The sequence below is a fragment of the Lithobates pipiens genome, unplaced genomic scaffold (assembly GCF_037356315.1).
Source record: "Lithobates pipiens isolate NorthernLeopardFrog02 unplaced genomic scaffold, aLitPip1_a1.2 Scaffold_18, whole genome shotgun sequence".
NCBI lineage: Eukaryota > Metazoa > Chordata > Amphibia > Anura > Ranidae > Lithobates > Lithobates pipiens.
The window spans coordinates 171,679,849-171,704,677 of NW_027507758.1; the positions used below are offsets into that span (position 1 = coordinate 171,679,849).

General features: G+C 41.0%; 1 protein-coding gene across 4 annotated transcripts in view; it reads left to right on the forward strand.

Annotated features, from left to right (window-relative positions):
* TTC13 (tetratricopeptide repeat domain 13) overlaps positions 1-19,611 on the forward strand; it is a 119,356-nt gene extending 99,745 nt beyond the window's left edge. For all 4 annotated transcript variants that reach the window (XM_077486390.1, XM_077486391.1, XM_077486392.1 and 1 more), the window contains 5 exons: positions 535-670; positions 6,098-6,177; positions 9,981-10,059; positions 11,307-11,386; positions 18,230-19,611. In XM_077486390.1, the coding sequence (XP_077342516.1) occupies positions 535-670; positions 6,098-6,177; positions 9,981-10,059; positions 11,307-11,386; positions 18,230-18,344 (490 nt within the window). In that variant the 3' untranslated portion in view covers positions 18,345-19,611. The remainder of the gene's footprint in view (positions 1-534; positions 671-6,097; positions 6,178-9,980; positions 10,060-11,306; positions 11,387-18,229) is intronic.
* Positions 19,612-24,829: the final 5,218 nt, after the last annotated feature.

Consider the following 24,829-nt stretch of genomic DNA (forward strand, 5'->3'; position numbering starts at 1 on the left):
TTATGCAGAGGTGCACCAGATTTTGCACTCTACGGTTTTAGTAAATCATCCCCTGTGACCCTTTCGATACCAGGCTTGTAGATTGGATTCCCACCAGCTATACTATCTACATTCAGTGTAGTACAGTATATCTGTGGTAGGTTTCTCCTAGGGACTATTTGTTTAATTTATGAATCCAAAAACATCCAAAACTGGATCTTGTGTATGTGTGCCAGTATGACTTTGGGTTGGACATTAATCTAGAAGCTTCTTGGGGAGCAGGGACTAATGTGAGTATTTTTTTCTGTGCTTTGTACAGAACTTGCGGAATATTTTGGCACTATATATAAATTTAAAATTGAAGCCATTAAAATGTTATAACTAATTTCATTTGTTCGTTTATTCGTTCGTTTTCATTTATTCTGACATGACAGTAATTTTTTGATAATGTATGTTGATAGTCCGTTGATTTTGAATTGCAAAATTATTGTACGTTTTGTTTTAAGCAGATTCAAATATCTCTTTACAACATTTTGATTGTTCTGTCTGTTTCAGAATTGGTAACATATTGTTCTCGGTGGAGACTCAAACAACAGAGGAAAGGACACAATTGTACCATGCAGAGATAGAATCTCTTTATAAGGATCTCACTGCTAAGGGAAAAGTATTGGCGCTTTCTACAGAGCTGGGAGTAAGTGTTTAATTGATTTTGTATGCTCCTCAGGCCTATGTAGACAAAGTTTAGTGCATATTGTATAGGCTAGTATTCCTCAAACTTGGAGTACTACTCAGGAAGTTTGCAGAGTCAGAATAAAATATGTACTGTTTAGCATAAAGATGTTTTTTTTTTTTTGTCTGCTTTAAAAAAAAATTGTTTAAAAGGGCCATTTTAGGTTACCTCCTGGAGTGTTTCATTTCTTTAATCTCATGCCTAATTCTAAGTGGTTATATATACCTGCTGCTAGCTACATCAGATAATGGTTTAGTCAGTAGTTGGTCACATTCAACTGGACTTTTTCTGTAATGTTAAAGATGTTTAGCAGCCTGTGCAGGCTGCTTTTTCGGGTCAAATGTATATCAGAAACGTACCTCAGAATTTGAGTCGCATTACTCTAGTCGCCATGGAATCTGTCAAGGCAGATGTTGATTGCCCAAAAGCCACACAATCCAATTGCTTTGTGCCAGAAAGTCTGCAATAGGCATTAGTCCGTCACTAAACATGGCTGAAAGTGTGATTTGTTTAAATTGCTGGAGTAGCAATGTTAAAGTGGCAGTATATGGTGTTGGCGCCCACCCATATTTATGTATGGTTCCATTTTGCTGTAGATGGCTTCTTTCATGCTCCTTGTGAACCAGTGGTCTACTCTGACCAAAATGTTCAACTTGCTGTTCTTAAAGAAATAATGTTTTCCTTCAGATGTAAGAAGGCAGAACTACCTGTGTTTGGCCAGGTGTTTGAGGGGTTGTGTCTGATTCCCCCCTATTGTAAAGGTATTTTGTACACCTTAGTATATAGTGCATATACAATTGTGCTCACAAGTTTACATACCCTGGCAGAATTAGATTTTGTGGCCATTTTTCAGAGACTATGAATGATAACACAAAAGCTTTTCTTTCACTCATGGTTAGTGTTTGACTGAAGCCATTTATTATCAATCAACTGTGTTTACTCTTTTTAAATCATAATGGCAACAGAAACTACCCAAATCAAAAGTTGACATGCCCTGGTGATTTTGGCCTGATAACATGCACACAAGCTGACACAAAGGGGTTTGAATGGCAATTAAAGGTAACCATCCTCACCTGTGATCTGTTTGCTTGTAATTAGTGTGTGTATGCATCTTTCATCCAGTGCTGCACTGACTTTTCTGGATTCGGAGTCATGGGAAAAGCAAAATAATTGTCAAAGGATCTACAGGAAAAGGTAGTTGAACTGTATAAAACAGAAAAGGGATATAAAAAGATATCCGAGGAATTGAGAACGCCGATCTGCAGTGTTCAAACTCTAATCAAGAAGTGGAAAATTATGAGTTCTGTTGAAACCAAACCTCAGTCAGGTAGACCAACTAAAATGTAAGCCACAACTGCTAGGAAAATTTTGTTCAGGATGCAAAGAAAAACCCACAGATAACTTCGGGTGAAATACAGAAATCTCTGAAAACATGTGGTGTGGCTGTTTCAACATATACAATAAGGAGGCACTTGAAGAAAGATGGGCTGCATGGTCAAGTCGCCAGAAGAAAGCCATTACTACGCAAATGCCACAAAGTATCCCTCTTACAATATGCCAAACAGCACAGAGACAAGCCTCAAACCTTCTGGCACAAAGTCTTTTGGAGTAATGAGACTAAAACTTTGCTTTTTAGCCACAAACCTAAACTCTACATTTGGAGAGGAGTCAACAAGGCCTATGATAAAAGGTACGGAGGTGGATCGCTGATGGTTTTTGGGATGTGTGAGCTACAAAGGCACAGGAAATTTGGTCAAAATTGTTGACAAGATGAATACAGTATGCTATCAAAAAATACTGGAGGAACTTTTGCATTCATCAGCCAGGAAGCTGCGCATTGGAAGGTACTTGGGCATTCCAACATGACAATGTTCCAATACACAAGGCTAAGTCGACCTGTCGTTGGCTACAGCAGAATAAAGTGAAGGTTCTGGAGTGGCCATCTCAGTCTCCTTGCCTCAATATCATTGAGCCACTCTGGGGAGTTCTCAAATGTACAGTTCATACAAGACTTTACAGGAACTGGAGATTTTTTGCCAGGAGGAATGGGCAGCTTTACCACCTGAATAGATAAAGAGCTTCATCCACAAATACCACAAAAGACTTCAAGCTGTCATTGATGTTAAAGAGGGCAGTACACGGTATTAACCACTTCTTTTTTACACTTGTTTACAAGTTAAACATATTTATATTTTTTTGCTAGAAAATTACTTGGAACCCCCAAACATTATATATTTTGTTTTCTAACACCCTAGAGAATAAAACGGCAGTCGTTGCAATACTTTGTCATACCGTATTTGCAGCAGTCTTACAAGCGCACTTTTTTTGGATAAAATACACTTTTTTAAATAAAAAAATAAGACAACAGTAAAGTTAGTCTTACATCCACACTCGCATCCTGCCCAGGACTATATATCCCATGAGACATTGCTCCTCACACATTCACAAGTTCTCAGGCACTTAGTGACATGTATGGACTGTGTGCTTCACTGTATTTTCCTGATATGTAAACAGATAATGCATTGCGTATGCAGGCCAACTAATCGGCTGGTCGATTATTTGATTTTGAAAATAGTAATCGATTATTTTCATAATCTATTAGTTGTCGATTATTCGATTCGTTGTTTCGGTCCTAATTGCAACATAATTGGATAGCTCACAGGATAACTGGTCATACAGTATATTATAGTTGATACCGCAATAACCTGATTTTCAATTTTATAACAATATTTTTTTTTAGGGGGGGGGGGGGGGGGGAGAATGTCACAGGTGGCATTCCTCTGGTGTTTTTAGTTTCTTAATTTATTATAGTTTTCCCTATAAAGCAAACCTAGCAAAGCCACTTAAAGCGGAGGTCCACCCTAAAGTGGACCTTCCGCTCATTGGAATCCCCCCCCCCCCTCCGGCGCCACAATTGGCACCTTTCAGGGGGGAGGGGGGTGCAGGTACCTGTACAGTACAGGTATCTGCACCCACTTCCTGGATAGCTCTCTGCGGAAAGGGGCGTCGATTACGCCCCTTTCTGAAAGTCCCCCGCTGCCTGCTGGGAAACACACAGATCCCAGAGGCAGCGGGTCCATCCTCATTGCGCAGCGCGACTCGCGCATGCGCAGTAGGGAACCGGGAAATGAAGCCGAAAAGCTCCACTTCCTGATTCCCATACCCAAGATCGAGAGATTGGCTTCGGGTGCCGACATCGCGGGTGCGCTGGACAGGTAAGTGTCACTATTTTAAAAGTCAGCAGCTGCAGTATTTGTAGCTGCTGGCTTTTTAAAAAAAAAAAAACGTGCACTCCCGGCGGACTCCCGCTTTAAGCATTAAACGAATGTCAGAACAAACAGCATATTGCTTAGTTACACCCATAATGTGTCTCTATATCCCAGCCTTTTATGTGTGTCCTAATTTTATAATTTGAATACAAAACTTCAGCAGCACACATACCATTTGGTCCGCATAAAAAAACTAAAATGTTTTAACAACTCTGGTAAAAAAAAAAAAAAAAAAAAAGTTTTTTATTGGGATGGGGATTTTTTATAACTTGTATATTGTCCTGCCCTTGTGCACTTTTCCTATTTTTACTTATTTTATGTTGATCAGAGTGGCTGCCATTTATTTTTGCTTTTTGCATACATTTGGACTCGCAATCCTATAGTAGTTGTTTCCATGTATGCTACAAGAAATCGTACTACCGGTAATTAAAATGGGTGGGTTTATCCCCCTCCCAACGGTACTTACATAGTTTCAGCACCAATCTCACTCAGCAGAGCCAACAATGCAAAATAAAAGGATTATATCGTCTTGTCTGTCAGTTGGTGGCACGAAGCCCTGGTTTACACAAGTGCGGCTTTGACATCGTGCTCCTTCATCGCAATTTCAAAGCCGCAGATCAGTGCGATTTCACATGCAGCTTGCTGACATCTGTGCGATTTTTCATTTACACAGATGTCAATGCAAGTTGCACATGAAATAGTACAGGAATTTTTTTCAAAGTTGCTGCAACATGAGTTTTGGCAATTTGAACAGTTCCATTGCTGGCAATAGGGTGTGACTTGCGATTTGGAACAGTAAAAATCCCATGGCCAATTGCACTGGTGAGAAGCGGGGCAAAAAAAAAATTATTCACCAAAAAATATCTTTACACATCTCTCATTTAATGGCCCTGTAATCTATTTTTCATGAAATCATGTCTTACAAATCTCATAATCCATCTCGGGAGCAGGGTGCCTATGTTCCTATATACAGTGTGACCATGGAGAACAAACGTAGGTACTCTTTAAACAGGGATGTCAAACTGGCGGCCCTCCAGCTGTTGCAAAATTACACGTCCCATCATGCCTCTGCATGTGAGAGTCATGTTTGGAACTGTCAGCCTTGCAATGCCTTATGGGACTTGTAGTTCTGCAGAAGCTGGAGGGCCACCAGTTTGACACCTGTGCAGGAAGTCTGAACTCTGCATCAAAGGAATTCGGAGGTGGGTGCGAACAATAGAAGTTATTTTTTGTTAAAAATAGCAGAAAAGGCAGCGTTTAGTATCACTTTAAAAGAGCAATATGGGCTGTAAAAACAAAAAAACAACCTACTCACCTAGGTGGATGCAGCATTGGGCCACCACCACCTCTACCGCCAAGAACTGAGTTGTCAAAGACCGTTGATCACTTCCGTTTTCAGTCTTAAGTGAGCAAAGAGCCGGTGACTGGCGATCACTGACTCTCTGGTCTTCCCTTCCAGCACCTTTTCTTCCCACTGATCACCAATTTGGGCAGCACAGTGAATAAGTGGTTATTTTTTTTTAAAGGCTTACCTGTAGGTAAAAGTTCAAATTTTTTACTATACAACCACTTTAAATAAGTATTTAGAATGTTTTTATATATTTGTACGCATAATGATTTGCCTTTTTTTTTGTTTTTTTTTTTATTTTAAATTGAGTTGTTTTAGAAGGTGATCATTTTTAGAATACTTTTAAGGTATTTCAGTTATCATTCGCGTCTTTTAGAATATCTGTCTGCAGCCAACTGCTTTTGCAGTCATTACAGCTCTGCATTTTCAAGGTGACTGGAAAGTACTCTCATATTTATAGTACACCCTTGACTCTAACCTCATAGTTATCTGGTTTCATTGTGTATTTAATGGATGAAACATTCTATATTTCCTAATTGCTCAAAAAAAAAAAAAAACAGCAGCCCTTCTGTGTTAATGCAAGCTTGGATAGAGCTACAATCTAAGCAGATTTGCTGATAGGTTTGTTTTTAACAATAAAATATATATGCGCATCTGAACTATTTTACTGTGACACAGTACAGGAATGAGTCATTGTCTTTGAAGCTTTTAACCTTGTCTCTTGTATAGTCATCACTGATGCCTAGTATGTTTCTCAACTTTGGTTTCTAGGAGGCAGATGTTGTGTGTGAACTCATTCTGTCATTGGTGTATTATTTCTACAATTTAGTGCCGCTCTCCAGGGGATCCAGGTCAGTGTCATTGATCTTCTTAAAATATTTGGAAAGCATACCCTTTTTGTTCTTGATTTTCATAATCTGTGAAATGATTCAGCAATTTACTAAAGATGAATGACTTTGCATATAAGAATTCAAATAAAAAAAAGGGTAATTTTATTGCCCACAGCTTCCAAAAATTGTGCTTTAGGCTGGGTTCACACTACTGCACTGTACAACATTGCATGTGATTGGAACCGCACTGCTGTGCAAATATCATGCGATGTCTGTGCATTGCAAATTCAGCCATACAGATTATGTGGCTGAATTTGCATCGCATTTGGACCAGAGTTGTTCAGGACCCTTTTTTGGTCCACACCAGAATCCGATTTCTGTCCGAATTGACAGTTTGCACTGCGATATGTGAGCTGATCTGGGGGTGTCATTAACTTTGTATTGACGCTCCCAACGATTCGCATAAGGCAGTGTGAATGCAGGAACTCTGCAAATCCATTGAACAAGCATGTCAGAATTTTGTGGCTGTAATGAACTATTTTCTAAATGTAAGTTGTGGAATCAATCCAAAATAAGGCAAAAAAAATTGTGCAGCACATTAATGCATGCTAATATTAACCCCAACAGCACAACAGATTTTTCCCTTGCCGAACTTCGTGCAAACATGGAGACTTCATTAATAGGAATGCATTAACTAGTTGTGAACTAATTGCAAATATGCTTTATTTAAAGATTATAGCGCCTAGACCAGAAAAGGCAGATGTGTTGCACACTGGTATGATGTGTAGTCCCACGTGCTCCTTGTTTGCAGAGGAAATAAAATACAGTTTGCGAGTGTTCACAAAGGTCAAAAGTTCTTTAAATTATTTGCAAGGATTGTGAAATCAGTCAACAAAAAAACTATGATTTATGTTATAAACAAAGGACTATATGTCGACAAGTGGGGAAGATTTTTGTATCAATGATCAGTTATCACACTCGTGTTCGACAGATCTTTATCAAATACAAATGATTTTTCTAACTATTTTCTACCCATCTATTGCCAGCCTAAGGGTGGTATGGGATCTGTCGAGACATGTTATTATTGAGAGATTACCAGAACACACATAGTAGTAAATTGCAAAATTTCTGTGTGCAGTAATGACTTGGGCCTTTTCCACATGGGGCGGGCTCCGTTAGGATTCCTCTTGCTTAGCGAGGGATCTGTCCGCTGACCCCCGTTGAGCAGGCGGATGGCTGGTCCGTGTCCACTCTGCTTATGCTCTTTGGGTGATCAGATGTAAACTGGTACAATGTGGTCCACCTGAAAAAGTGATAGGTGGACCAGATTTGGTCTGCTCGTGTGAAAGAGGCCTTAATCGTTAACCCATGCTAATTCAATTTTTAAGAGGAATACTTCAAAGATAGGCAACACTAACAGATTTTGGTACTCTATGGTACCTCTAAACCAACTTGATTTAAATATTAGCTTTTTATGTTTATAGTCATGAGTAATTGGCCTGTTATCTCTGTGGTTAATTTTATGCTTATAAATAGTCAGCAGAAATGGGCAAACATAGACGCCTGGGAATGTACATTATGAATTGTGTAATTTTTGGTTGGTCAAAAAGAGGTTAATGGCCTCCAAAACCTAAAGAAATTTCCTCTTGTTGAAGTCATGAGTTTTAGCTGTTTCTTGCATACCAGATTTGAGTACTTCTCTGCAGTCCTGCCTGGAAATTACAATAAGTAGCTGAAGACATCTGGGTGAAAGATATTGAATTGTTTTGTCTAAAGTTCTTTACTACACATTCTCAGAATGTGCTGGCTCCAGGGCATTGGCGTCAGCAAGTGACTTCTGTTAAACATTAGAATGATCAGTGTTCTGGAGGAAATGTATTCAAAACTAAATACACTGTTCATATAAGTAACCGTTTTAAGTGCCAGAAGATTTTGAACTCTATTCAGCCACATAGTACATGTCTTCATACACAGCCTGTTCTGAAAGCTAGCTGTGCTGCTGCTGGGCAGGATTGAATGGATCACAATTAGAATTCAAAGCTGCCCAGTTAAATATGCTGACCAGTGTGACCAGGGAGAGTCCCACCGTCCCAAAGCCCTGCTCTCTGTGAAGTGACATATGAAGAAAACACCATCATAATAACCTGCCATAGCCCTACCGCTGTAGTCTTGCAATAAGACATTATTCATTGACATGCTGGAAGATTTTATATATATATATATATATATATATATATATATATATATATATATATATATATATATATATATATATATATATATATATATATATATATATAATAATTTAATTTTTTTTATAATTGTATTATATTATGATAGATTATATAATATGGGTTCCAAGTCATTTTCAAGCCAAAAATATATATATTTTTTTACTTGTAAACAGTGCCAGAAAAGGCTTGGTCTTCCCAAAAGCAAACACTTATTATTTTGCAACTCTCCCTTACTTGCCAGATTATCAGGAGAAAATAAGTCTGTTTTACAAAAGAACGTTTCTTGCAGCTGTAGCAGTTAGAGGGATGAGACCATGACCAGTTTTTATATTTTTATTTAAAACCTTTATCCTAAAAGGAAAATAAACTGTTCATGTAAGTCCTGTAACATCATCCAGAGTGAAGGCACTCTAATACAGGTGGTGTGTTACTGGCCGGATCAACAGGTGAAAACAGGAGGAAAAAAAAAATATATAATTCATCACTAATGATTGGTAAGTTGCAATATATAAAATTTTTTGGTTTTAGGTTTATTACCACGTATAACTAAAAGCAATTTTTTGTTGTTTATTTTAGATAGAGTAGAGAGGTATTAGAATTCCTGTTGGGTCTTTATTGCTGTCTGTGCCCATTTGGGATATTCAATCTCTCATTTTCTCTTGTTTACCTTTTATCACTGAGTGAAAGTGACATAAAATCATACATTTTGGGTTGTCACCAGCAAAGGAAAATCTTCAAATTGGAACACTAGTTCTGGTTACCCTGTTGTCAGCAATTGATTCCCTCTATTTGGATGGGTTTTCTTTCACTTCCAGTTTTGGCTGTGGGACAGGAAGTGAAGGGTAATCTCCCCAATGGGACACATATGGGCAAAAAAAACGGATGGGGTTCTAACCATAACCTTACACTATTCCAAATCAAAAAAAGTATTTCTACTGACTGTAAAGGGTAGCTGCTTGTTTTATTTAGGGCATGCTCCAGAATGTGGGTGGCCTCCCTGTATCATCCCTTACAAAGCAGGACAGGAATCCGATATTTCACAAAAGAAATACTGAAATCTTAGCTCTTTTCCTATTACTACTTATTGCTGCATCACCATGGCAGCGTGCCAGCCTTCTAATGTAAATGCACAGCAGTTGTTCCTAAGCTGCTCCTTGGCAATCTGCAAGACTGAGTCACTTCACTTCACAATCAGCTAGAGATGTCAGGGTTTTAAAGCTGTTACGGTTTGTTAGGAATCTGAAAATATTTTACCTTCTGTAGACTGGCAACAGGTGCACTTTAAGATAAATATCTCTATAAATCTTACTGTTCTCCAGTCTAACCTACAGAGCCCAGATCTGGTGTATGCTATAATGCAAAAATTGTTTTGGCTACCAAGTCAAAGAAATTGCAAATAAAAAAAAAAAAATTAATATGAAACTACTGCAAAAACGTTACACATGCTTTATTATTAATTTTTATGTCGTAATCTGACTCTCTAATCACTTAAATCTGATTATGAGAATTTTATGGTATTTTCTTTTTTTCCCCAGGAAGAGATGCTTCTCTTTCATTTAATATGTTTGTCTTTTTGTGGTTTGTCCTTAGCGTGGTGGCGTATTCTGTAATTATGGGCGCTCTGATGGCCAGTGGCAAAGAAGTCACTGGAAAAATTCCAAAAGGAAAGGTATGGCTTTATTTTTACTCTGTACAGAGATGCTCATTTTCATTTTTTTTATTATTTCAATATTGAGTTATGACAAATGCATAAACCATAATTTTTTTTTTTTTTAAATATCCCCTTCCTTGTACATACCAGCTTTTCCTTTTAAGGGCAGTATATGTATATAGTGTGTGTGTGCGCGTGTGTGTGCGTGCGTGCGTGTGTGTGTGTGTGTGTGTGTGTGTTTTTTTTTCTTATGCTCAAAAGTATATTTTTCATTTCCTGTCCGGTAAATTTTAGAATTGGGATAATTCATATCTCGGATCTGTTTTTTTTTTCACCAATTTATTATAATAAACTGCTGAAAAAATTTAACAAGCTTGTATGTAGAGCTGAAATGCTAAACCTCAGATTAAATACACAGCTGAATGAGTTATAATTTTAGTTCAAAGGAAGTTGTCTAATAGCAAAAATGTTAAAATGTTAATATTCATTTAGACAGTATATGCACTGTACCTGCAGACATTAATTGAGAGCAAGATTTTTGCACTGTGATCTGTTTTATTGATTTTGGCACCGCTTAAAGTAGAGGTGAAAGTATATCTTTGTGCACTACTCCTGAACATCCCAGGTGAATAAAGGATAAGGAGCCGCCTCAGCCTACACGTGTCCCCCACACAATCTGATGCTTTTCCTCCCCACGCTCCTGGGCTTAGTCATAGGGTCCTCAAGTGCAAATAAATGCACTCCTGTGACCCAGAAGAAAAGTATAGCCCACAGAGCTTTGGCCATACGTATCTGGAATTTTTAAATATTTGTCAATCGTAATTTCAGCAGATCTGTATTTTAAATATCACACATTTTAAAATTCCTGTTCATTTTACCTGCTTTTATAGCACTGACACCATTCCCATAGCACTGTAGAAAGAGCACCTCACCTCTCGCATAAGCCCCTGCCCCTAGAAGCATTTATGGTTTACTATCTCTATTCATCATACACACACGTATGGTTAACCCACCAATATTTTTTTTAAACCAGAGCACGCATGCAAACACTAGAACAGACTGACATTGACACGTTAGTCATTTTTACTCTTTTTTTTGTTTTTAATTGTTAGAGCGCTTTTTCATAGATGTTGATATTGAGTAATTGCTTAGTTCCACAAGCAATTGGGAAAGTATCTTAATGATGATTTATTTATCCTGTCAGACTCCTCTATAGTAAAACAAATGCCTTTCTTCTCACTTATATCATTTTGTTTCCTTCTAAGCTGGTTGATTTTGAAGCAATGACAACACTGGGACCTGAAGCATTTAGCAAAACTGCAAAAAGCTGGGTGAACCTTACAAGGTAATTGAAAAGCCTCGTCTTACACCACTTTTTTTTTTTCCATTGCTTCGATCCAGTTCTGATGCTCATGTGCCATTGTAGGCACTTTGACTGTGAACATGGGTTCACATGGGCACCCTGACTGGCCTACGTCTACGCAGACCCATACACAAACTGTGATGCGCTGTGTGCTCTGATATCTTTCTATTGGAACCAGCATTAACATTTGCAGCATTTTGAACTACAGTAGGCTTTTTCTTTTGGATCAGACCAGCCTTCGCTCTGCACGTGCATCAGTGAGCCTTGGCCACCCATGACCCTTTCACAGGTTTGCAGGTTTTCCTGCCTGTGTTTAAAATCTCAAACATGTTTTCCTTGTATTGGGGGTGTTCTGTGCACGGTTGGAGAGCTGGGAAATCCCCCTGAAAGGTTCTTACTAACTTGATTGGTTTCTTCCTTTCCTCTGCATTTTTTTCTCTTGTTACAACACCATCACGTGACTATAGCATGAAAACCGCCAAAATACATTTTCAAGAAGTAGGTAACACTGCAGGAAATGGAAGTAAAGCAAGCAAAATAACAAACCCTTCCATGGTGCACAAAAATGCACTACGATGCCAAGAATACTTAATGGCACTCAATGCACCTTTCTAGAGCATGAGAAATTATGAGCCAAAACACATGGCAACAAGAGTACCACATGTTTTGAGGGTGTAAATAAAAACTGTCGCACATAGGACATGAATGAATTAACCTAACAATGCTGCAAGAAAATACAGACTCGCTGTTGTACCAGCACAGGTTTGAAAGGAGCCTTAGTATAGGGTTAGGATGCAGGGGGCTAGAAGATGTCTAAGCCAAATATAAAAACATAACATACTGTAGCTTCAAAATGCTTTATTTTGTAAAGCACTATGCAGACTGTGGCTGTAGTTTGTTTTTCAGTAAGTGCTCATTCACACGTGCAGTGGAGGGTAGTAAATCCAGACGTTTGAGCCCTAGCTTAACGCCCCACGACCACTGTCCTGAACACTTGCATGCAGCTGCTTGTATTCTGCTGAATAGAAGCTTGTAGCCTGCTTTATGAAATATATTAAAATAAAGTTCTGTAATCTCAAAACAAAAAACTGTGTTTGGATTAAGACTCAATGATTCATCATTAGTCATTAAATTCCTTAACAGCCTAGGAGAATAGATTGTGCTCAATATATTCATATATTGAAGGAGGATCTGGGTATGATCTTTGCAAACAAATACTATAATTTACACAGCCCATACATTTTCTATTTCTGTCTGAAACTATATTAAAGAGATACTGGTTAATTCTGTACCTGCCCATGATTCAGGTTGGGGTTTACGAATTACTTAAAGTGGGAGTTCCGCTGTTTGTTTTTTTTTTTTTTAAGTCAGCAGCTACAAATACTGCAGCTGCTGACTTTTAAAATATGGACACTCACCTGTCCAGCGCGCCCACGATTCGGCACCCGAAACCTATCTGTCACTCGGGTGCTGCCGCCACCATCTTCGCTATGGGAATCAGGAAGTGAAGTCTTGCAGCTTCACTTCCCGGTTCCCTACTGCGCATACTCGAGTCATGCTGCGCAATATGGACGGCCCCTGCTGTCTCTGGGACCCGTGTGTTTCCTAGCAGACAGCGGGGAAGGGACAGGAAGTGGTGTAATTACGTGCAGATTCTGCGGCTATCTATGCCTGGAAGTGGGTGTAAATATCTGTACTATACAGGTATCTGCACCCCCTCCCCCCTGAAAGGTGTCAATTATGGCACCGGAGGGGGGGAGGGTTCCGATGAGCTGAAGTTCCACTTTAGGGTGGAGCTCCACTTTAACATTTTAAGCTGCCTATTACAACTGAGGAGAGGAGGGAAACGCTAAGCCCTAAATCCAAGTTTACTTTAACTGGCCAAAACAAATCTCTTTCACCAATTTATGGCTGTGTGCTGTAAAGGTGTTTAGCATCTGCTGTGTACAGTATACAGTTCTGTGAACTGGTAGAGGCACTGTGACGTCCCGTCTGCTGCCAGAACAAAATGAAATCTGGCTGAGCGTTAGTCATTCACAGGAAGCTTTGCATTGTATCAATAAACACAAGCTTCCCTCTGATAGGTTGAGGTGAAAAGGCATCACAATCTCCACTCTGATTCTGTTCAGAGAAAGCCGTGTACTCATTGATAAAGCTTTGTGTGAATGGCCGAGCAGCACTGTATATAACTAATGCCCGATACAGCTATTAGTAAGAGAATTGTTTGGCCCAGATTGGCCCAATGAGCATTTTAAAATGAAAGTAAAGTTAGGCTTTAAATTCTTAGCTATCACAAAAACTCAAAAAAATTGCTTTTTGAGAAACCTGGTGGGAAAGTAGGGTTACCTGTAACAAATGAGGGGGGAGAGAGAGAAGAGACACTTGAGCATTTGAAAAGTTTTTGCATATAAACTTGGGGGATGATTTAGACTGCCCAGATAGAATGCATTAGGGCTTGGCTTACTTCAGCGTCCCAAAAGCAAGCACAGCTGCAGAAGGTGCATTTGAGAAGCCCACAACTGTGCTAAATGATTGTATCGGAAGATATTTTGTTTTTGAAAAAGGACCAGTATGGCCATGTGTTTCAAAATATGCACAAGCAAATTCTCTTTCTAGCAAAAAAGTAAGCATGTACAATATGTATGCGATAAGTAAACTAAACGGTTAGTCAACTTCTTATGATGGCTCAATCTTCAAACATCTCCAAAGTTCTCCAGCTTCTAGCACCCATGTCTTGCCTCTTTGTCTTCCAAAACCTCTACTTTTGACCACATGTTTTTTTTTAAATGCTAAGCTCAATGGAGAGAGCCTTAGATTCTGAAAACCGCACAAAGGGCTTAAAAATCTAATTATGCAATATAACAAATCTGATATAAAATCGCCTAAATATCCATAGCAACACATTCCACCTCTTGATTTTATAGCATAATATTTGAAAATGTTTAAAACTTGCCAATTATCTTAAAACCTTTGTCCAGGAAAGGGAGAAATAAACCCTATGTATTGTAAATGGGAGGCAATCTGTTTCAAAGTCCCAAATGAAGGTGTCTTGTCCTCATGGTCATAAGGAAATGCTCAGATTAAAGTCAACTCCAATTCAGCCACCATCAAGAAATCATAAGCATCTTCCTCAGGCTCTGTTCTGGTCTACCTCCTCCCATCTGGCCTAGTCATCTGCTCTGCCTGCTTCACTTCCCGATGCTCAATACCTGAAAAAAGTAAGACAAACCAGATTAGATTTTCCTTCCAACTGTGCCAAAAACATAGCTCACTGCTCACATTTCTCTATCTCCCCAGTTCTAACTGCAAAACTATTGTAAGCTGCATAATGTTGCCTTCTAACACTTTCACAGAAAGGCATTGATTTCCAATGGAACCAATAAACCTGCATCTCTCTCTCTCCATGCTATCCTGGGAACACTGGTCTGCTGTCGTTCAGTCTTCACAGCATGGCACTCAGTAGAAATATGACCCATTCTAGGACAACAAAAACACTTGATATGACTGAATCTACTATTCCCAACCACTTGCTTCCACTTCTTAAGCAATGCTGGTGTAGGAATCCCATATATTTCCTCTCTAGGGATCCCCAACTTAAGTAAATCGGACTACATGTGTCTCCTGAAGACCATAGGCCTTGCCTTGTTATCTGACTCAACTCGGCCATCTCTATACAGTGACACATGTCCTATTGCTTAAATGCTTGGGGCCTTTGTCCTTTGTTAGGGCATCATTAGACTTGTTTGGGAGGGCTACACACCGCTCATTCAAATCTTCTATGCTGTGATGTGAACACACTTTGAAGCCACTGCAGGTCTAAATTTGAGTGCCCTACATTCTTACTCTTTTGCCTCGCTTTCAGTGTCTTCCTGTCAGAAACCATGAATCAGACCGAGACAGAAGTACAATGAAATCACACTTGTTTGTTAAATAAAAATAAAAAGGTAAATAGAAAAAGCATAGTCGAAGCATAGCCAGAGTCCAGTAACTGGATCGAGTAGTCAGCCAGGCCAGAGTTCAAAAACCAGATTGGGTAATCAGCCAGGCCAGAAGTCAAGGATCCAAGTAGAGCAACAGCAAGCAGGATAAGGAGCCAGAAGGGATGTCAGCAAGCCAGTCTTTAAACAGAACCGCAGGAGATGGTTTCTTGTGATGTGACCAAGGCGAAGGCAGAGGTGAAGTGAGCTGGACAGCTTTAAGTAGGCAGGTCAGACGAGCATGATCAGGAACAGCTGGTAACTGTGGAGAGAGATGAAAGCTGGCAATTAGCCGACAGCTGAGCAGCCAGCCCAGAGAAGGAAGGGCTAAGCCAGCCCTGACACTTCCAAACACTTGATTTTACCTTTATTAAGTCTATTTCCAACTCTGCCTTTTTCCTCTTTTTAGATTTAATATGTAGAGCATGCAGGAAGTGAAAACCAAACACAGCAACTGCTCGCATCTCTCACCTATTGAACCCAAAACATTTGAGACTAAAATCTGAGGCAAGATCAGAGACTCCATCCCCCCAAGCTCTGTTCAAAAGAGAAGCATACCTAGCCAGCTCCTTTGCTACAGACATCTACTGACTAGCTCTGCCCCAGGTACCTCCTGGACACCAGAAACCTCTGCAGCCTAAGGCTCCATGCACACTGAGTTTTAAAAAAGTCTGTTCTCTTGGGAGTTAAAAACGCTCACATAGAAAATTTTTTGTACAAAGTTTAGACGAGTTTTTTTTCTGCTTCTAAACGTTAAACTCAAAACACGCCCCTTATTGTCCTAATGTGCATGGACACATAGGATAACATTGAGTTGCTCCTACAGACAGAACACAACTCCTGTAGAAGCAATGTTTTTTATGCCAGTGTGCATGGCGCTTTACTCCTAAACTGTGCATGCAACATTATAAGGCTTTATAAGTCAGCCCCTTTAGTGTTTGTGCAGATCACAGCAGAGAATATCTGTGCCTATAGTTTATGGCTGCCATGTCGCCAGTCTACCACCTGTACTAGAGGTTACACTTATGATAGTTAATGGAATCTTTAAAATCAAGTACCAGTATCATTTATTAAAAAATATCAACTCTGAATAAACTATAAACATTACAAGGATTCAGCACAATTGATTGTAGATTACCATCTTTCTGTATTCGGAAAAATGATTGCCTTACTATGTCATTTCCTGAAGTGATATCTTAAGAGTCTGCCTTCATTTTCATCACCTAAGCAATCTTAATGTTGCAATAAGAAAAGGAGCAAACTGCTTATTTTAGAAAGCATCATGGTAAAAATAAACTGTTGCAGGAGATGCCTAGGTTTAGACTTGTAACTCAGGGCAGACCAATGTTAAAAGTATATATATTTTTTTAAGGAAGAGTAGAACAAAGGGAAAGCGAGTGAGCATGTATGCAAATGGAGTGGTAAAGTGGGCATGGGTAGTGGAGAAGAATGATCATAAAGGTAGAGGAAATTGACTGGAAAGAAGAGTGGTAAAAGAATAACCAGAGAAAAGGGATGAATATCTTGCGGTCTGTGTCCCTACTGGAGAGATGTACGCCCACTTCCATTGTTACATTGTCCATTGTCTGACACATCAGTAAAAGAAGGTAATCCTTAAGGTTAAGAGAATCCCACTTTTAGACAACATTCCTCTCTGCATCTGTCAAAGTAAATGTAACATTTCCTGAATATTCAGTCCTGGTAACTATGGAGTGAGTAAAAGTTGTTATCCCTAACAGGGATACAGACAGAATAATTAAACCCTGATGCATGCTGGTAATGCAGTCAAGATGAGGGCCACATTCTGTTTTGGTCATGTTCTTTACTGTCCATGGTTTTGGCAGGAGAACAGCAGAAATCACAAAAATTCACAAATTACTTCACCATAACACCATCCGAAAGAAGGTTTACAAGAAATCTTGTCAGCCTGGATTTACTTAATGCAGTCCCCAGTTGCATTTTATTTGTGGAAGCAGGCATATATCCCCCCTCAGTAGCACTGTGGTTTGCTAATACAAACAAGATAATGTGCATGGAAGACCTCATATCTACCAGCAGGGGTACATATGAAAAATGTTGGCTGACTTGGTTCTGCTGGATTGGGTTTTCCGGTACTCTGGAGTATTCAACACTTTGTGGCAATTCGGGATAACCCTTCATAAAGCGGCTGTGTGTTGTGGAGTGATGGCCTTAGGCTGGAAGAGAGGTCCTGCCTTAACTTATCTGTGTAGTCTCTTAATTTGCTTTTGTTACCCCATCTGGACCCACTAATGTTAGTCTCTCACCCCCCCCCCCCCTTTATCCTTCCCCCTACTTCTTGAATCTCTCTTGCACCAGTTCTTTTATAATTTATACACTTTAAAAAAAAAAAAAACCTTTTCGCAGCCATCTTCACCACGGTGTGACAACTCTTATACTAAGCTGCAAGGTCAGCTGGCTTGCCAGACAGACTAGACATGTGACACTCTCATGCTGATGTCTTGGCTTCTTATCTGTTGTATCATCTCATCAGTGTATATTGTCTTGTTAGAAATAAAGAATGTATTTAAAAAAAATAACTGAAAAATATTCTAAACCTTTCCTTTTCTACCCAAAACGAAAATATTTTTTTGGTTAGAGTCCTAATATTCCCTGCAGATGGTATACAACTAGAGTTACAAAAGAGCTGTCTTTGATCTTCTCACACAAGATGCAAAACATTATATGCATGACAGTATTTCTCAATCAATTTTGCACTTTAGCATTTTTGTACTGTTGTGTTGTTGTTTTTTTTATTTTTTATTTTTTTTCATTAAATGCCAAAATATCTATTGCCTTAAAAGAGTGTCTTACACTTATGTTTCCTTAGCTTGGATCCATCATTCAAAACTCTCCCATCTGTGTCTGAATCGTTTCCTACACTGAGAGCCATGATTGAAGTTCTGAACACCGACTCATCCCTCAGTTGCATCAAGAAGTCATGACACGTTAATTTATTTTTACATTTAACGGGCAGGGACATTATGCTGATTAATTTATTCTATTTTTTTTTTTTTTTTTTATCAATGTGCCATTATGAACAATTTGGGTACTTTGCCACTTTTGATACCTTTCTTTTTATAAAGCTACGAAGTTAAACTTGAACTGGTATTTCTGCCACTGATTATAAAATGTAGCAGCCTGAACAAACCAAAATGTCTGACTATAATGTGAAGTCAACAAAAAACTACTGACACTTGGGAAAATTTGATGTTTTTTTGGAAATTTTATTTAAGTCATGTTCTTCTTTCAGCTCACTTTAAAGCTGAACTCCAGGAAAACCTTTAAATATACAGTTTAAATATATACTGTATGTCCTGCTTTACTTGCCTAGAGACTGTGTAATTCTGTTCCAGTCATCTCTTCCAGAAAACCAAAACCACAGAAAGCAGGTTGGGGATCTCATGTTCTCCTCTTCAATTAAAAGAGAAGTATGGGTTTGGACTTTTTTTTATTTATTATTTTGATTCAGACTTACCTAGGTGGATGCAACATTGGTCTGATGCTGCTCTGCCCTGAGGACCATCGCCGATTGCTCGGTTTTGACAGCTCCCTGAGCAGAGAGCTGTAGACTGTCAGTCAAAACTCTCTGCTCCCTTCTCATTGGAGTGCTGGGCTGTGGTGGGGATGGCTGGCTCAGGCTCTGTGGCCCGCTGAGAGGCTGAGCTGGGTGTCAGTCGCATTGACACAGTGCCTGGATGGATTTCTGTGACATCAGCAGAGAGCGGACTTCAGTTTGTTCTCTGCTGAAAACGGGTCACAAGAGTGCAAAATGAATTGCTCTACTGTGATGTAACAAGCTTTGGCTATACTTCTCCTTTGAGCATTACAGCTCGGTCCTAGACCTTCCCCATCCTGCTAAAATAGGCATCATACTTACAAGGTTTTAACACATTTTGTCAGCAATATCTATGGTTGGATTAACAGCAGTGCCAAGTTAAACACAATTTATTAATGAACGCATATCTGGCAAAAAAGTATTTTATTTCCACCAGGAGCTCAGCTTTAAAGCAATTGTTTTTTTTTTTTTTTTTTTATATTTATAATAGATTTGCTTTGGGTAACAATTTTCTTTATGCAATCAAAAAATGGGTGCAAATTTTCTTTTTTTTTTTTTCCTGATAATTGTTAATGTTTGGTTGTGAAGGCATTATTTTTTGTCCTGTTTAAATTAAAACCTAAATAAAAATTGCTAATGTGAAAAAACGTTAACTGAAATATAATGGGACAGATTTATTAACTTTGTCACACACCAAAAGTGGCGCAAAACAGAAGCAGCGATACAATTTCATTTTGAAAGATTTCTGCTTGATTTATAATCCTTCCGGTGCTTAAAAAGTAACACTTAACCACTTTAAAACATACCCCTGACCACTTTGTAGGCATATATATTTTAAGTAAAAAATGTCATCCATACACTTAAGTTAGGTGTAAATGCTTACAAAACAGTTACAGGAAGATGCCCAGGGTTAAAAGTATAGGAGTCACAAAAAGACAACCTTCAAAAAATCTGAACGTTTGCACAAAAGGAGAGACAGTCTGATTTACATGAGTGGAGAACCTAAGAATTCTGCACAGCAAGATATCGAAAACCAGAGCTCTAGTTAAAATTATCAGATGAATTTGTAAGATTGCAGTTTGATTAATAAATTATTTCTACTGTGTTTTAACCCTCTTGTGCTTTAGGTCATTAAAGCTCAGATGCCCAGGCCAAATTTAGCATGGTCACGACTAGGGATGAGCCGAACACCCCCCGGTTCAGTTCGCACCAGAACTTTCGAACGGACCACAAATTCGTACGAACGTTAGAACCCCATTAAAGTCTATGGGACTCGAACGTTCGAAATGAAAAGTGCTAATTTTAATGACTAATATGCAAGATACTGTCCTAAAAAGGGTTTGGGGACCTGGCTCCTGCCCCAGGGGACATAGGTCAATGCCTAAAATGTTTTTTTTAAAATGGCCGTTTTGGCGGGAGCACTGATTTTAATGACGATTAAAGTGAAAAAAAGTGAAATATTCCTTTAAATATCGTGCATGGGGGGTGTCTATAGTATGCCTGTGAAGTGCCATGTGTTTCCTGTGTTTAGAACAGTCCCTGCACAAAATTACATTTAACAGAAAAAAAAGTCATTTCAAACTGCTTGCGTTTTTAATGTAATATCTGGTTCCGGCAATATGGATGAAAATCATTGAGAAAAATGGCATGGGTAGCCCCCCTGCCCATTACCAGCCCCTTTGGGTCTTGTACGGATATTAAGGGGAAGCCCGTACCCATATTAAAAAAAGGAAAGACGTGGGGCCCCCAGGCCATATATACTCAGAACAGCAGTATACAGGCGGTGCAAACAAGACAGGGACTGTGTAGATTTGTTGTGTTAAGTATAATCTGTGTGTAATTTTGAACTGGTAAATTTTTAAAGTGTAGCTCCAGTCAAAAAATCTATTTTTAAGCTTTTTGGAAAACATAGGGAAGGGTTATCACCCCTGTGTAATTTGTTTTGCCGTCCGTCTTTTTTCATCTCACTTCCTGTTGTCTCCTTCCGTTTGCAAAAAGGAGACGTTTGTAAGTTGGATGTTTGAAAGTAGGGGCCTGCCCTATATGCTCTGCAGAAATGGCGGAACAAGGTTTTGGTTTTGCCACAACATTGTAAGCCCTCAAAGTGACTCTTGGTGGGCGCTGGAGCACCCTGCTGTGAACGATTATATGAAAAATTGTAATTCCATGGCATTGTTGAACAGTGGTAGAAAAATTGGGCCTTTGGTGGTTGTGGTGCTGGTGCCACAACACTATACGTCCTCACAGTTACTCTCGGTGGGCACAGGAACGGGCCCTCCTGTGAAATATTATTATATCAAGAATTGTAATTACATGCCCCTGTTAAACAGGGGCTGAAAAATTGGGCCTTAGGCACCAGCAGCACTGAAGGTGCATTCCGAAAGAACCTCCTCCCAGCCACGTACAAGTCCACGGGTTTCTTGGGACTGTAAATCATCCCTACAAGACTGCTGCTGATGCTGAGTGCCAGCCTCCACCTCCATGCTGACACAATCATCCTCCTCCTCCTCCTCCTTGTCCTCTTCCTGTGTGATGGGTGGGACAGCAGGAACACTGTCTGGATAAAGGGGGCCTTGAGAGGCAAGGAAGTCCTCTTCCTGCCTCTGTTCTGCCTCAAGTGCCCTGTCCATTATTCCACGCAGCGTATGCTCCAACAGGTGGACAAGAGGTACAGTGTCACTGATGCATGCACTGTCACTGCTCACCATCCTTGTGGCCTCCTCAAACAATGACAGGACAGTGCATGCATCCCTGATCATGCCCCACTGGCGTGGTGAGAAAAAACCGAGCTCCCTTGACCCTGTCCTGGTGCCGTAGTTGCACAGGTACTCATTGATGGCCCTCTGCGTGTGCAGCCACTGCAGCATGGCCAAAGTTGAGTTCCACCTGGTGGGCATGTCACATATAAGGCGGTTCTTGGGCAGGTTCAACTCCTTTTGGAGCTCAGCCAGCCGAGAACAGGCATTAAATGGTCAGCGGAAATGCACACAGACTTTCCTGGCCTGCTTCAGGACATCCTGTAAGCCCGGGTACCTGCCCAAGAACCGCTGCACCAATAGGTTAAGGACATGAGCCACACAGGGCATGTGGGTCAGTTGTCCCTGTCGGAGGGTGGAGAGGAGGTTGGTGCCATTGTCGCAAACCACCATTCCTGGCTTAAGCTGGAGTGGCGTCAACCACCTCTCGGCCTGCCCCTGCAGAGCTAACAAAATATCTGCCCTAGTGTGGCTCCTGTCCCCCAAACAAACCAGCGCAAGCACGGCATGGCATCGTTTTGCCTGCGTACTTGCGTAGCCCCTGGAACGCCTACAGAGCACCGCTGGTTCTGAGGACAGAGCACTGGAAGAGGCCATGGAGGAAGAAGAAGAGGAGGAGGTGGAGGAGAGAGGTGTGTCACAACCAATAGTAGCATTTTGGAGCCGTGGTGGCGGAACAACCTCCAACACTACTCCACCTTGTCCTGCATCCTTCCCAGCTGCCAGAAGAGTGACCCAATGGGCCGTGAAAGACAGGTAACATCCCTGTCCATGCCTGCTGGACCATGAGTCAGCGGTAATATGCACCTTACCGCTGACCGCCCAGTCCAGCGAGGCAAGGACATTGCCTTCCACATGCCGGTAGAAAGCCGGAATCGCCTTCCGTGAGAAAAAGTGGCGTTTGGGGACCTGCCACTGAGGAATCGCACATTGTACAAACTCACGGCAGGGGGCCGAGTCTACCAATCGAAAAGGCAGCAGTTGAAGTGCTAGCAATTTAGCCAAGCTAGCATTCAACCTCTGGGCATGTGGATGGCTGGGAGTGATCTTCTTTCAACGGTCCAGCAGCTGGGGCAGGGAAATTTTGCCTGCTGTAATCGGACGTGGGTGTACTGCTAGCAGAGTGCCCGGAAGCACTTGGCTGTGACGCACCTAATTCTACACCTTCATTCCTCTGAGCAGGTTTCAGAGAGGACTGAAGGTCTAGTGGGGTTGACCTTCCCAGGTGATGAGGAGCAAGGAGAGGTCCGCTTTGTTCTTTGGTGTGGGTCTTTGAGGTACGCTTGCCAACGAGCTGTATGGCAGGTCAACATATGTCTGGTCAAGCATCTGGTGCCAAAGCGGCTGATGTTTTGGCCACGTGAGATACGCTTGAGACATATGTTGAAAATAGCAGCGGTGCGATCTGATGCACTCGTCTCAAAAAAGGCCCACACCAATGAACTTTTAGAATAACGCGCAGAGGCAGCGCCCTGCACAGGCGGAGCTCTGCGGTGTGATTCAGTCGGTGAGCTGCCCCTAAGCTGGCCCCCGGAGGGCATCCTGCCTCGTTGGACATGTACCGCCACCTCCACCTCCTCCTCCTCTCTCCTACCAGGCACCCACGTGGAGTCAGTGCCCTCATCATCCCCTCCCTCTTCATCGCTGGAGAAAACCTGGCAGTATGCTGCAGCTTGTGGAACATGACTGCCAGATTGCTGTCCTCCTTGAGCATCCCCTCTCTCTGCATTCACGCTACTGCCTTCCTCTAGCTGAGTATCATCAGAGCCTACAAAACACTGGGCATCCTCCTGGAGCATGTACCCAACACTGTGCTCAAAGAGTTCAGGAGATTCCTCAGGAGGACGTGGTGGGTCTAGGGAAGGTGTCACTGATGATGGCATTGAGAGGAGGGAAGACTATGCATTGGCAGCTGCTTTGCTAGTACCCTGAGCCTGCGTGAGAGAGGATGAGGAGGATGAAGAGGGCTTGGTCATCCACTCTACCAAGTCTTCGGCATGTTGCGGCTCAACATGTCCAGCTGCTGAAAAGGACAAGCGTGTTCCATGGCCACGTGCTGATGATGATGCACCGCATCCACGACCAGCACTGTTGTCTCTAGACACAGAGCCTGCTTGCCCTCTTAGCGACTCGCGCCTGTCTGCCTTTCCTTGTTGGCCTTCCAGACATGGTAATGGCCTGAAGGGAGATGGGAAAACCAGCAATTGGGTAGTGTATATTGTGCTGGAGGCACACAACACCCACTAACTCCTGCAGATGGCTCAATTAGAGAAGAGCTATATAGGTGGATATAACGGTGTATACTGCGGTCAGGGCACGCAGACAGCACGCACAATCTCCTACAACTGACTGCAAGCTCTATTACAAAAGAGCAATATAGCTAGCTATGTAGGTGGATATAACTGTGTATACTGCGGTCAGGGCACGCAGACAACAGGCACAAACTCCTGCAGATTGCTAACGGCTCAATTACAGAAGAGCAAGAACGCAAAATCGGCCGATAATGAACGGTGTATACTGTGTTGAAGGTACACGGAGAACACCCACTAACTCCTACAGACGCCAACACACTACACAAGGCCACCGCGCTGGCGGACTTATATAGTGTGGGGGCGTGTACTACACAGCCTGAGCTATGATTGGCCACAGGCATCCTGCCTGTGGCCAATCATGGCTCTCCTCGGTGCCGGCGCTGTGATTGGCCAAGCATGTGGGGTCACAGTTCATGCTTGGCCAATCATGAGCCAGCAATGTACTGCGATGGTGCAGTGCATTGTGGGCCGTGAGCGCCACACGAATTTGGCGCGAACGACCCATAACGTTCGGTATTCGCTGAACGGGCGAACAGCCGATGTTCGAGTCCAACGTATGTTCAACACGAAGCTCATCCCTAGTCACGACCACTTTAAATACCCATTGTCATTTATAGACCCTTTTATAGTTAATTTGGTACATCTGTGTTAATAAAAATGTTTTTAAAATGTATAAGCTGACAAGTGGACACGCATACATAAGTATATGTATACAGAATAGCAGTACCTGTGCTCAATCAAAATCACATTAATATAGCAATATAAATATAGAATTGTCTAAGTTTTTATATTTATTCAATAGT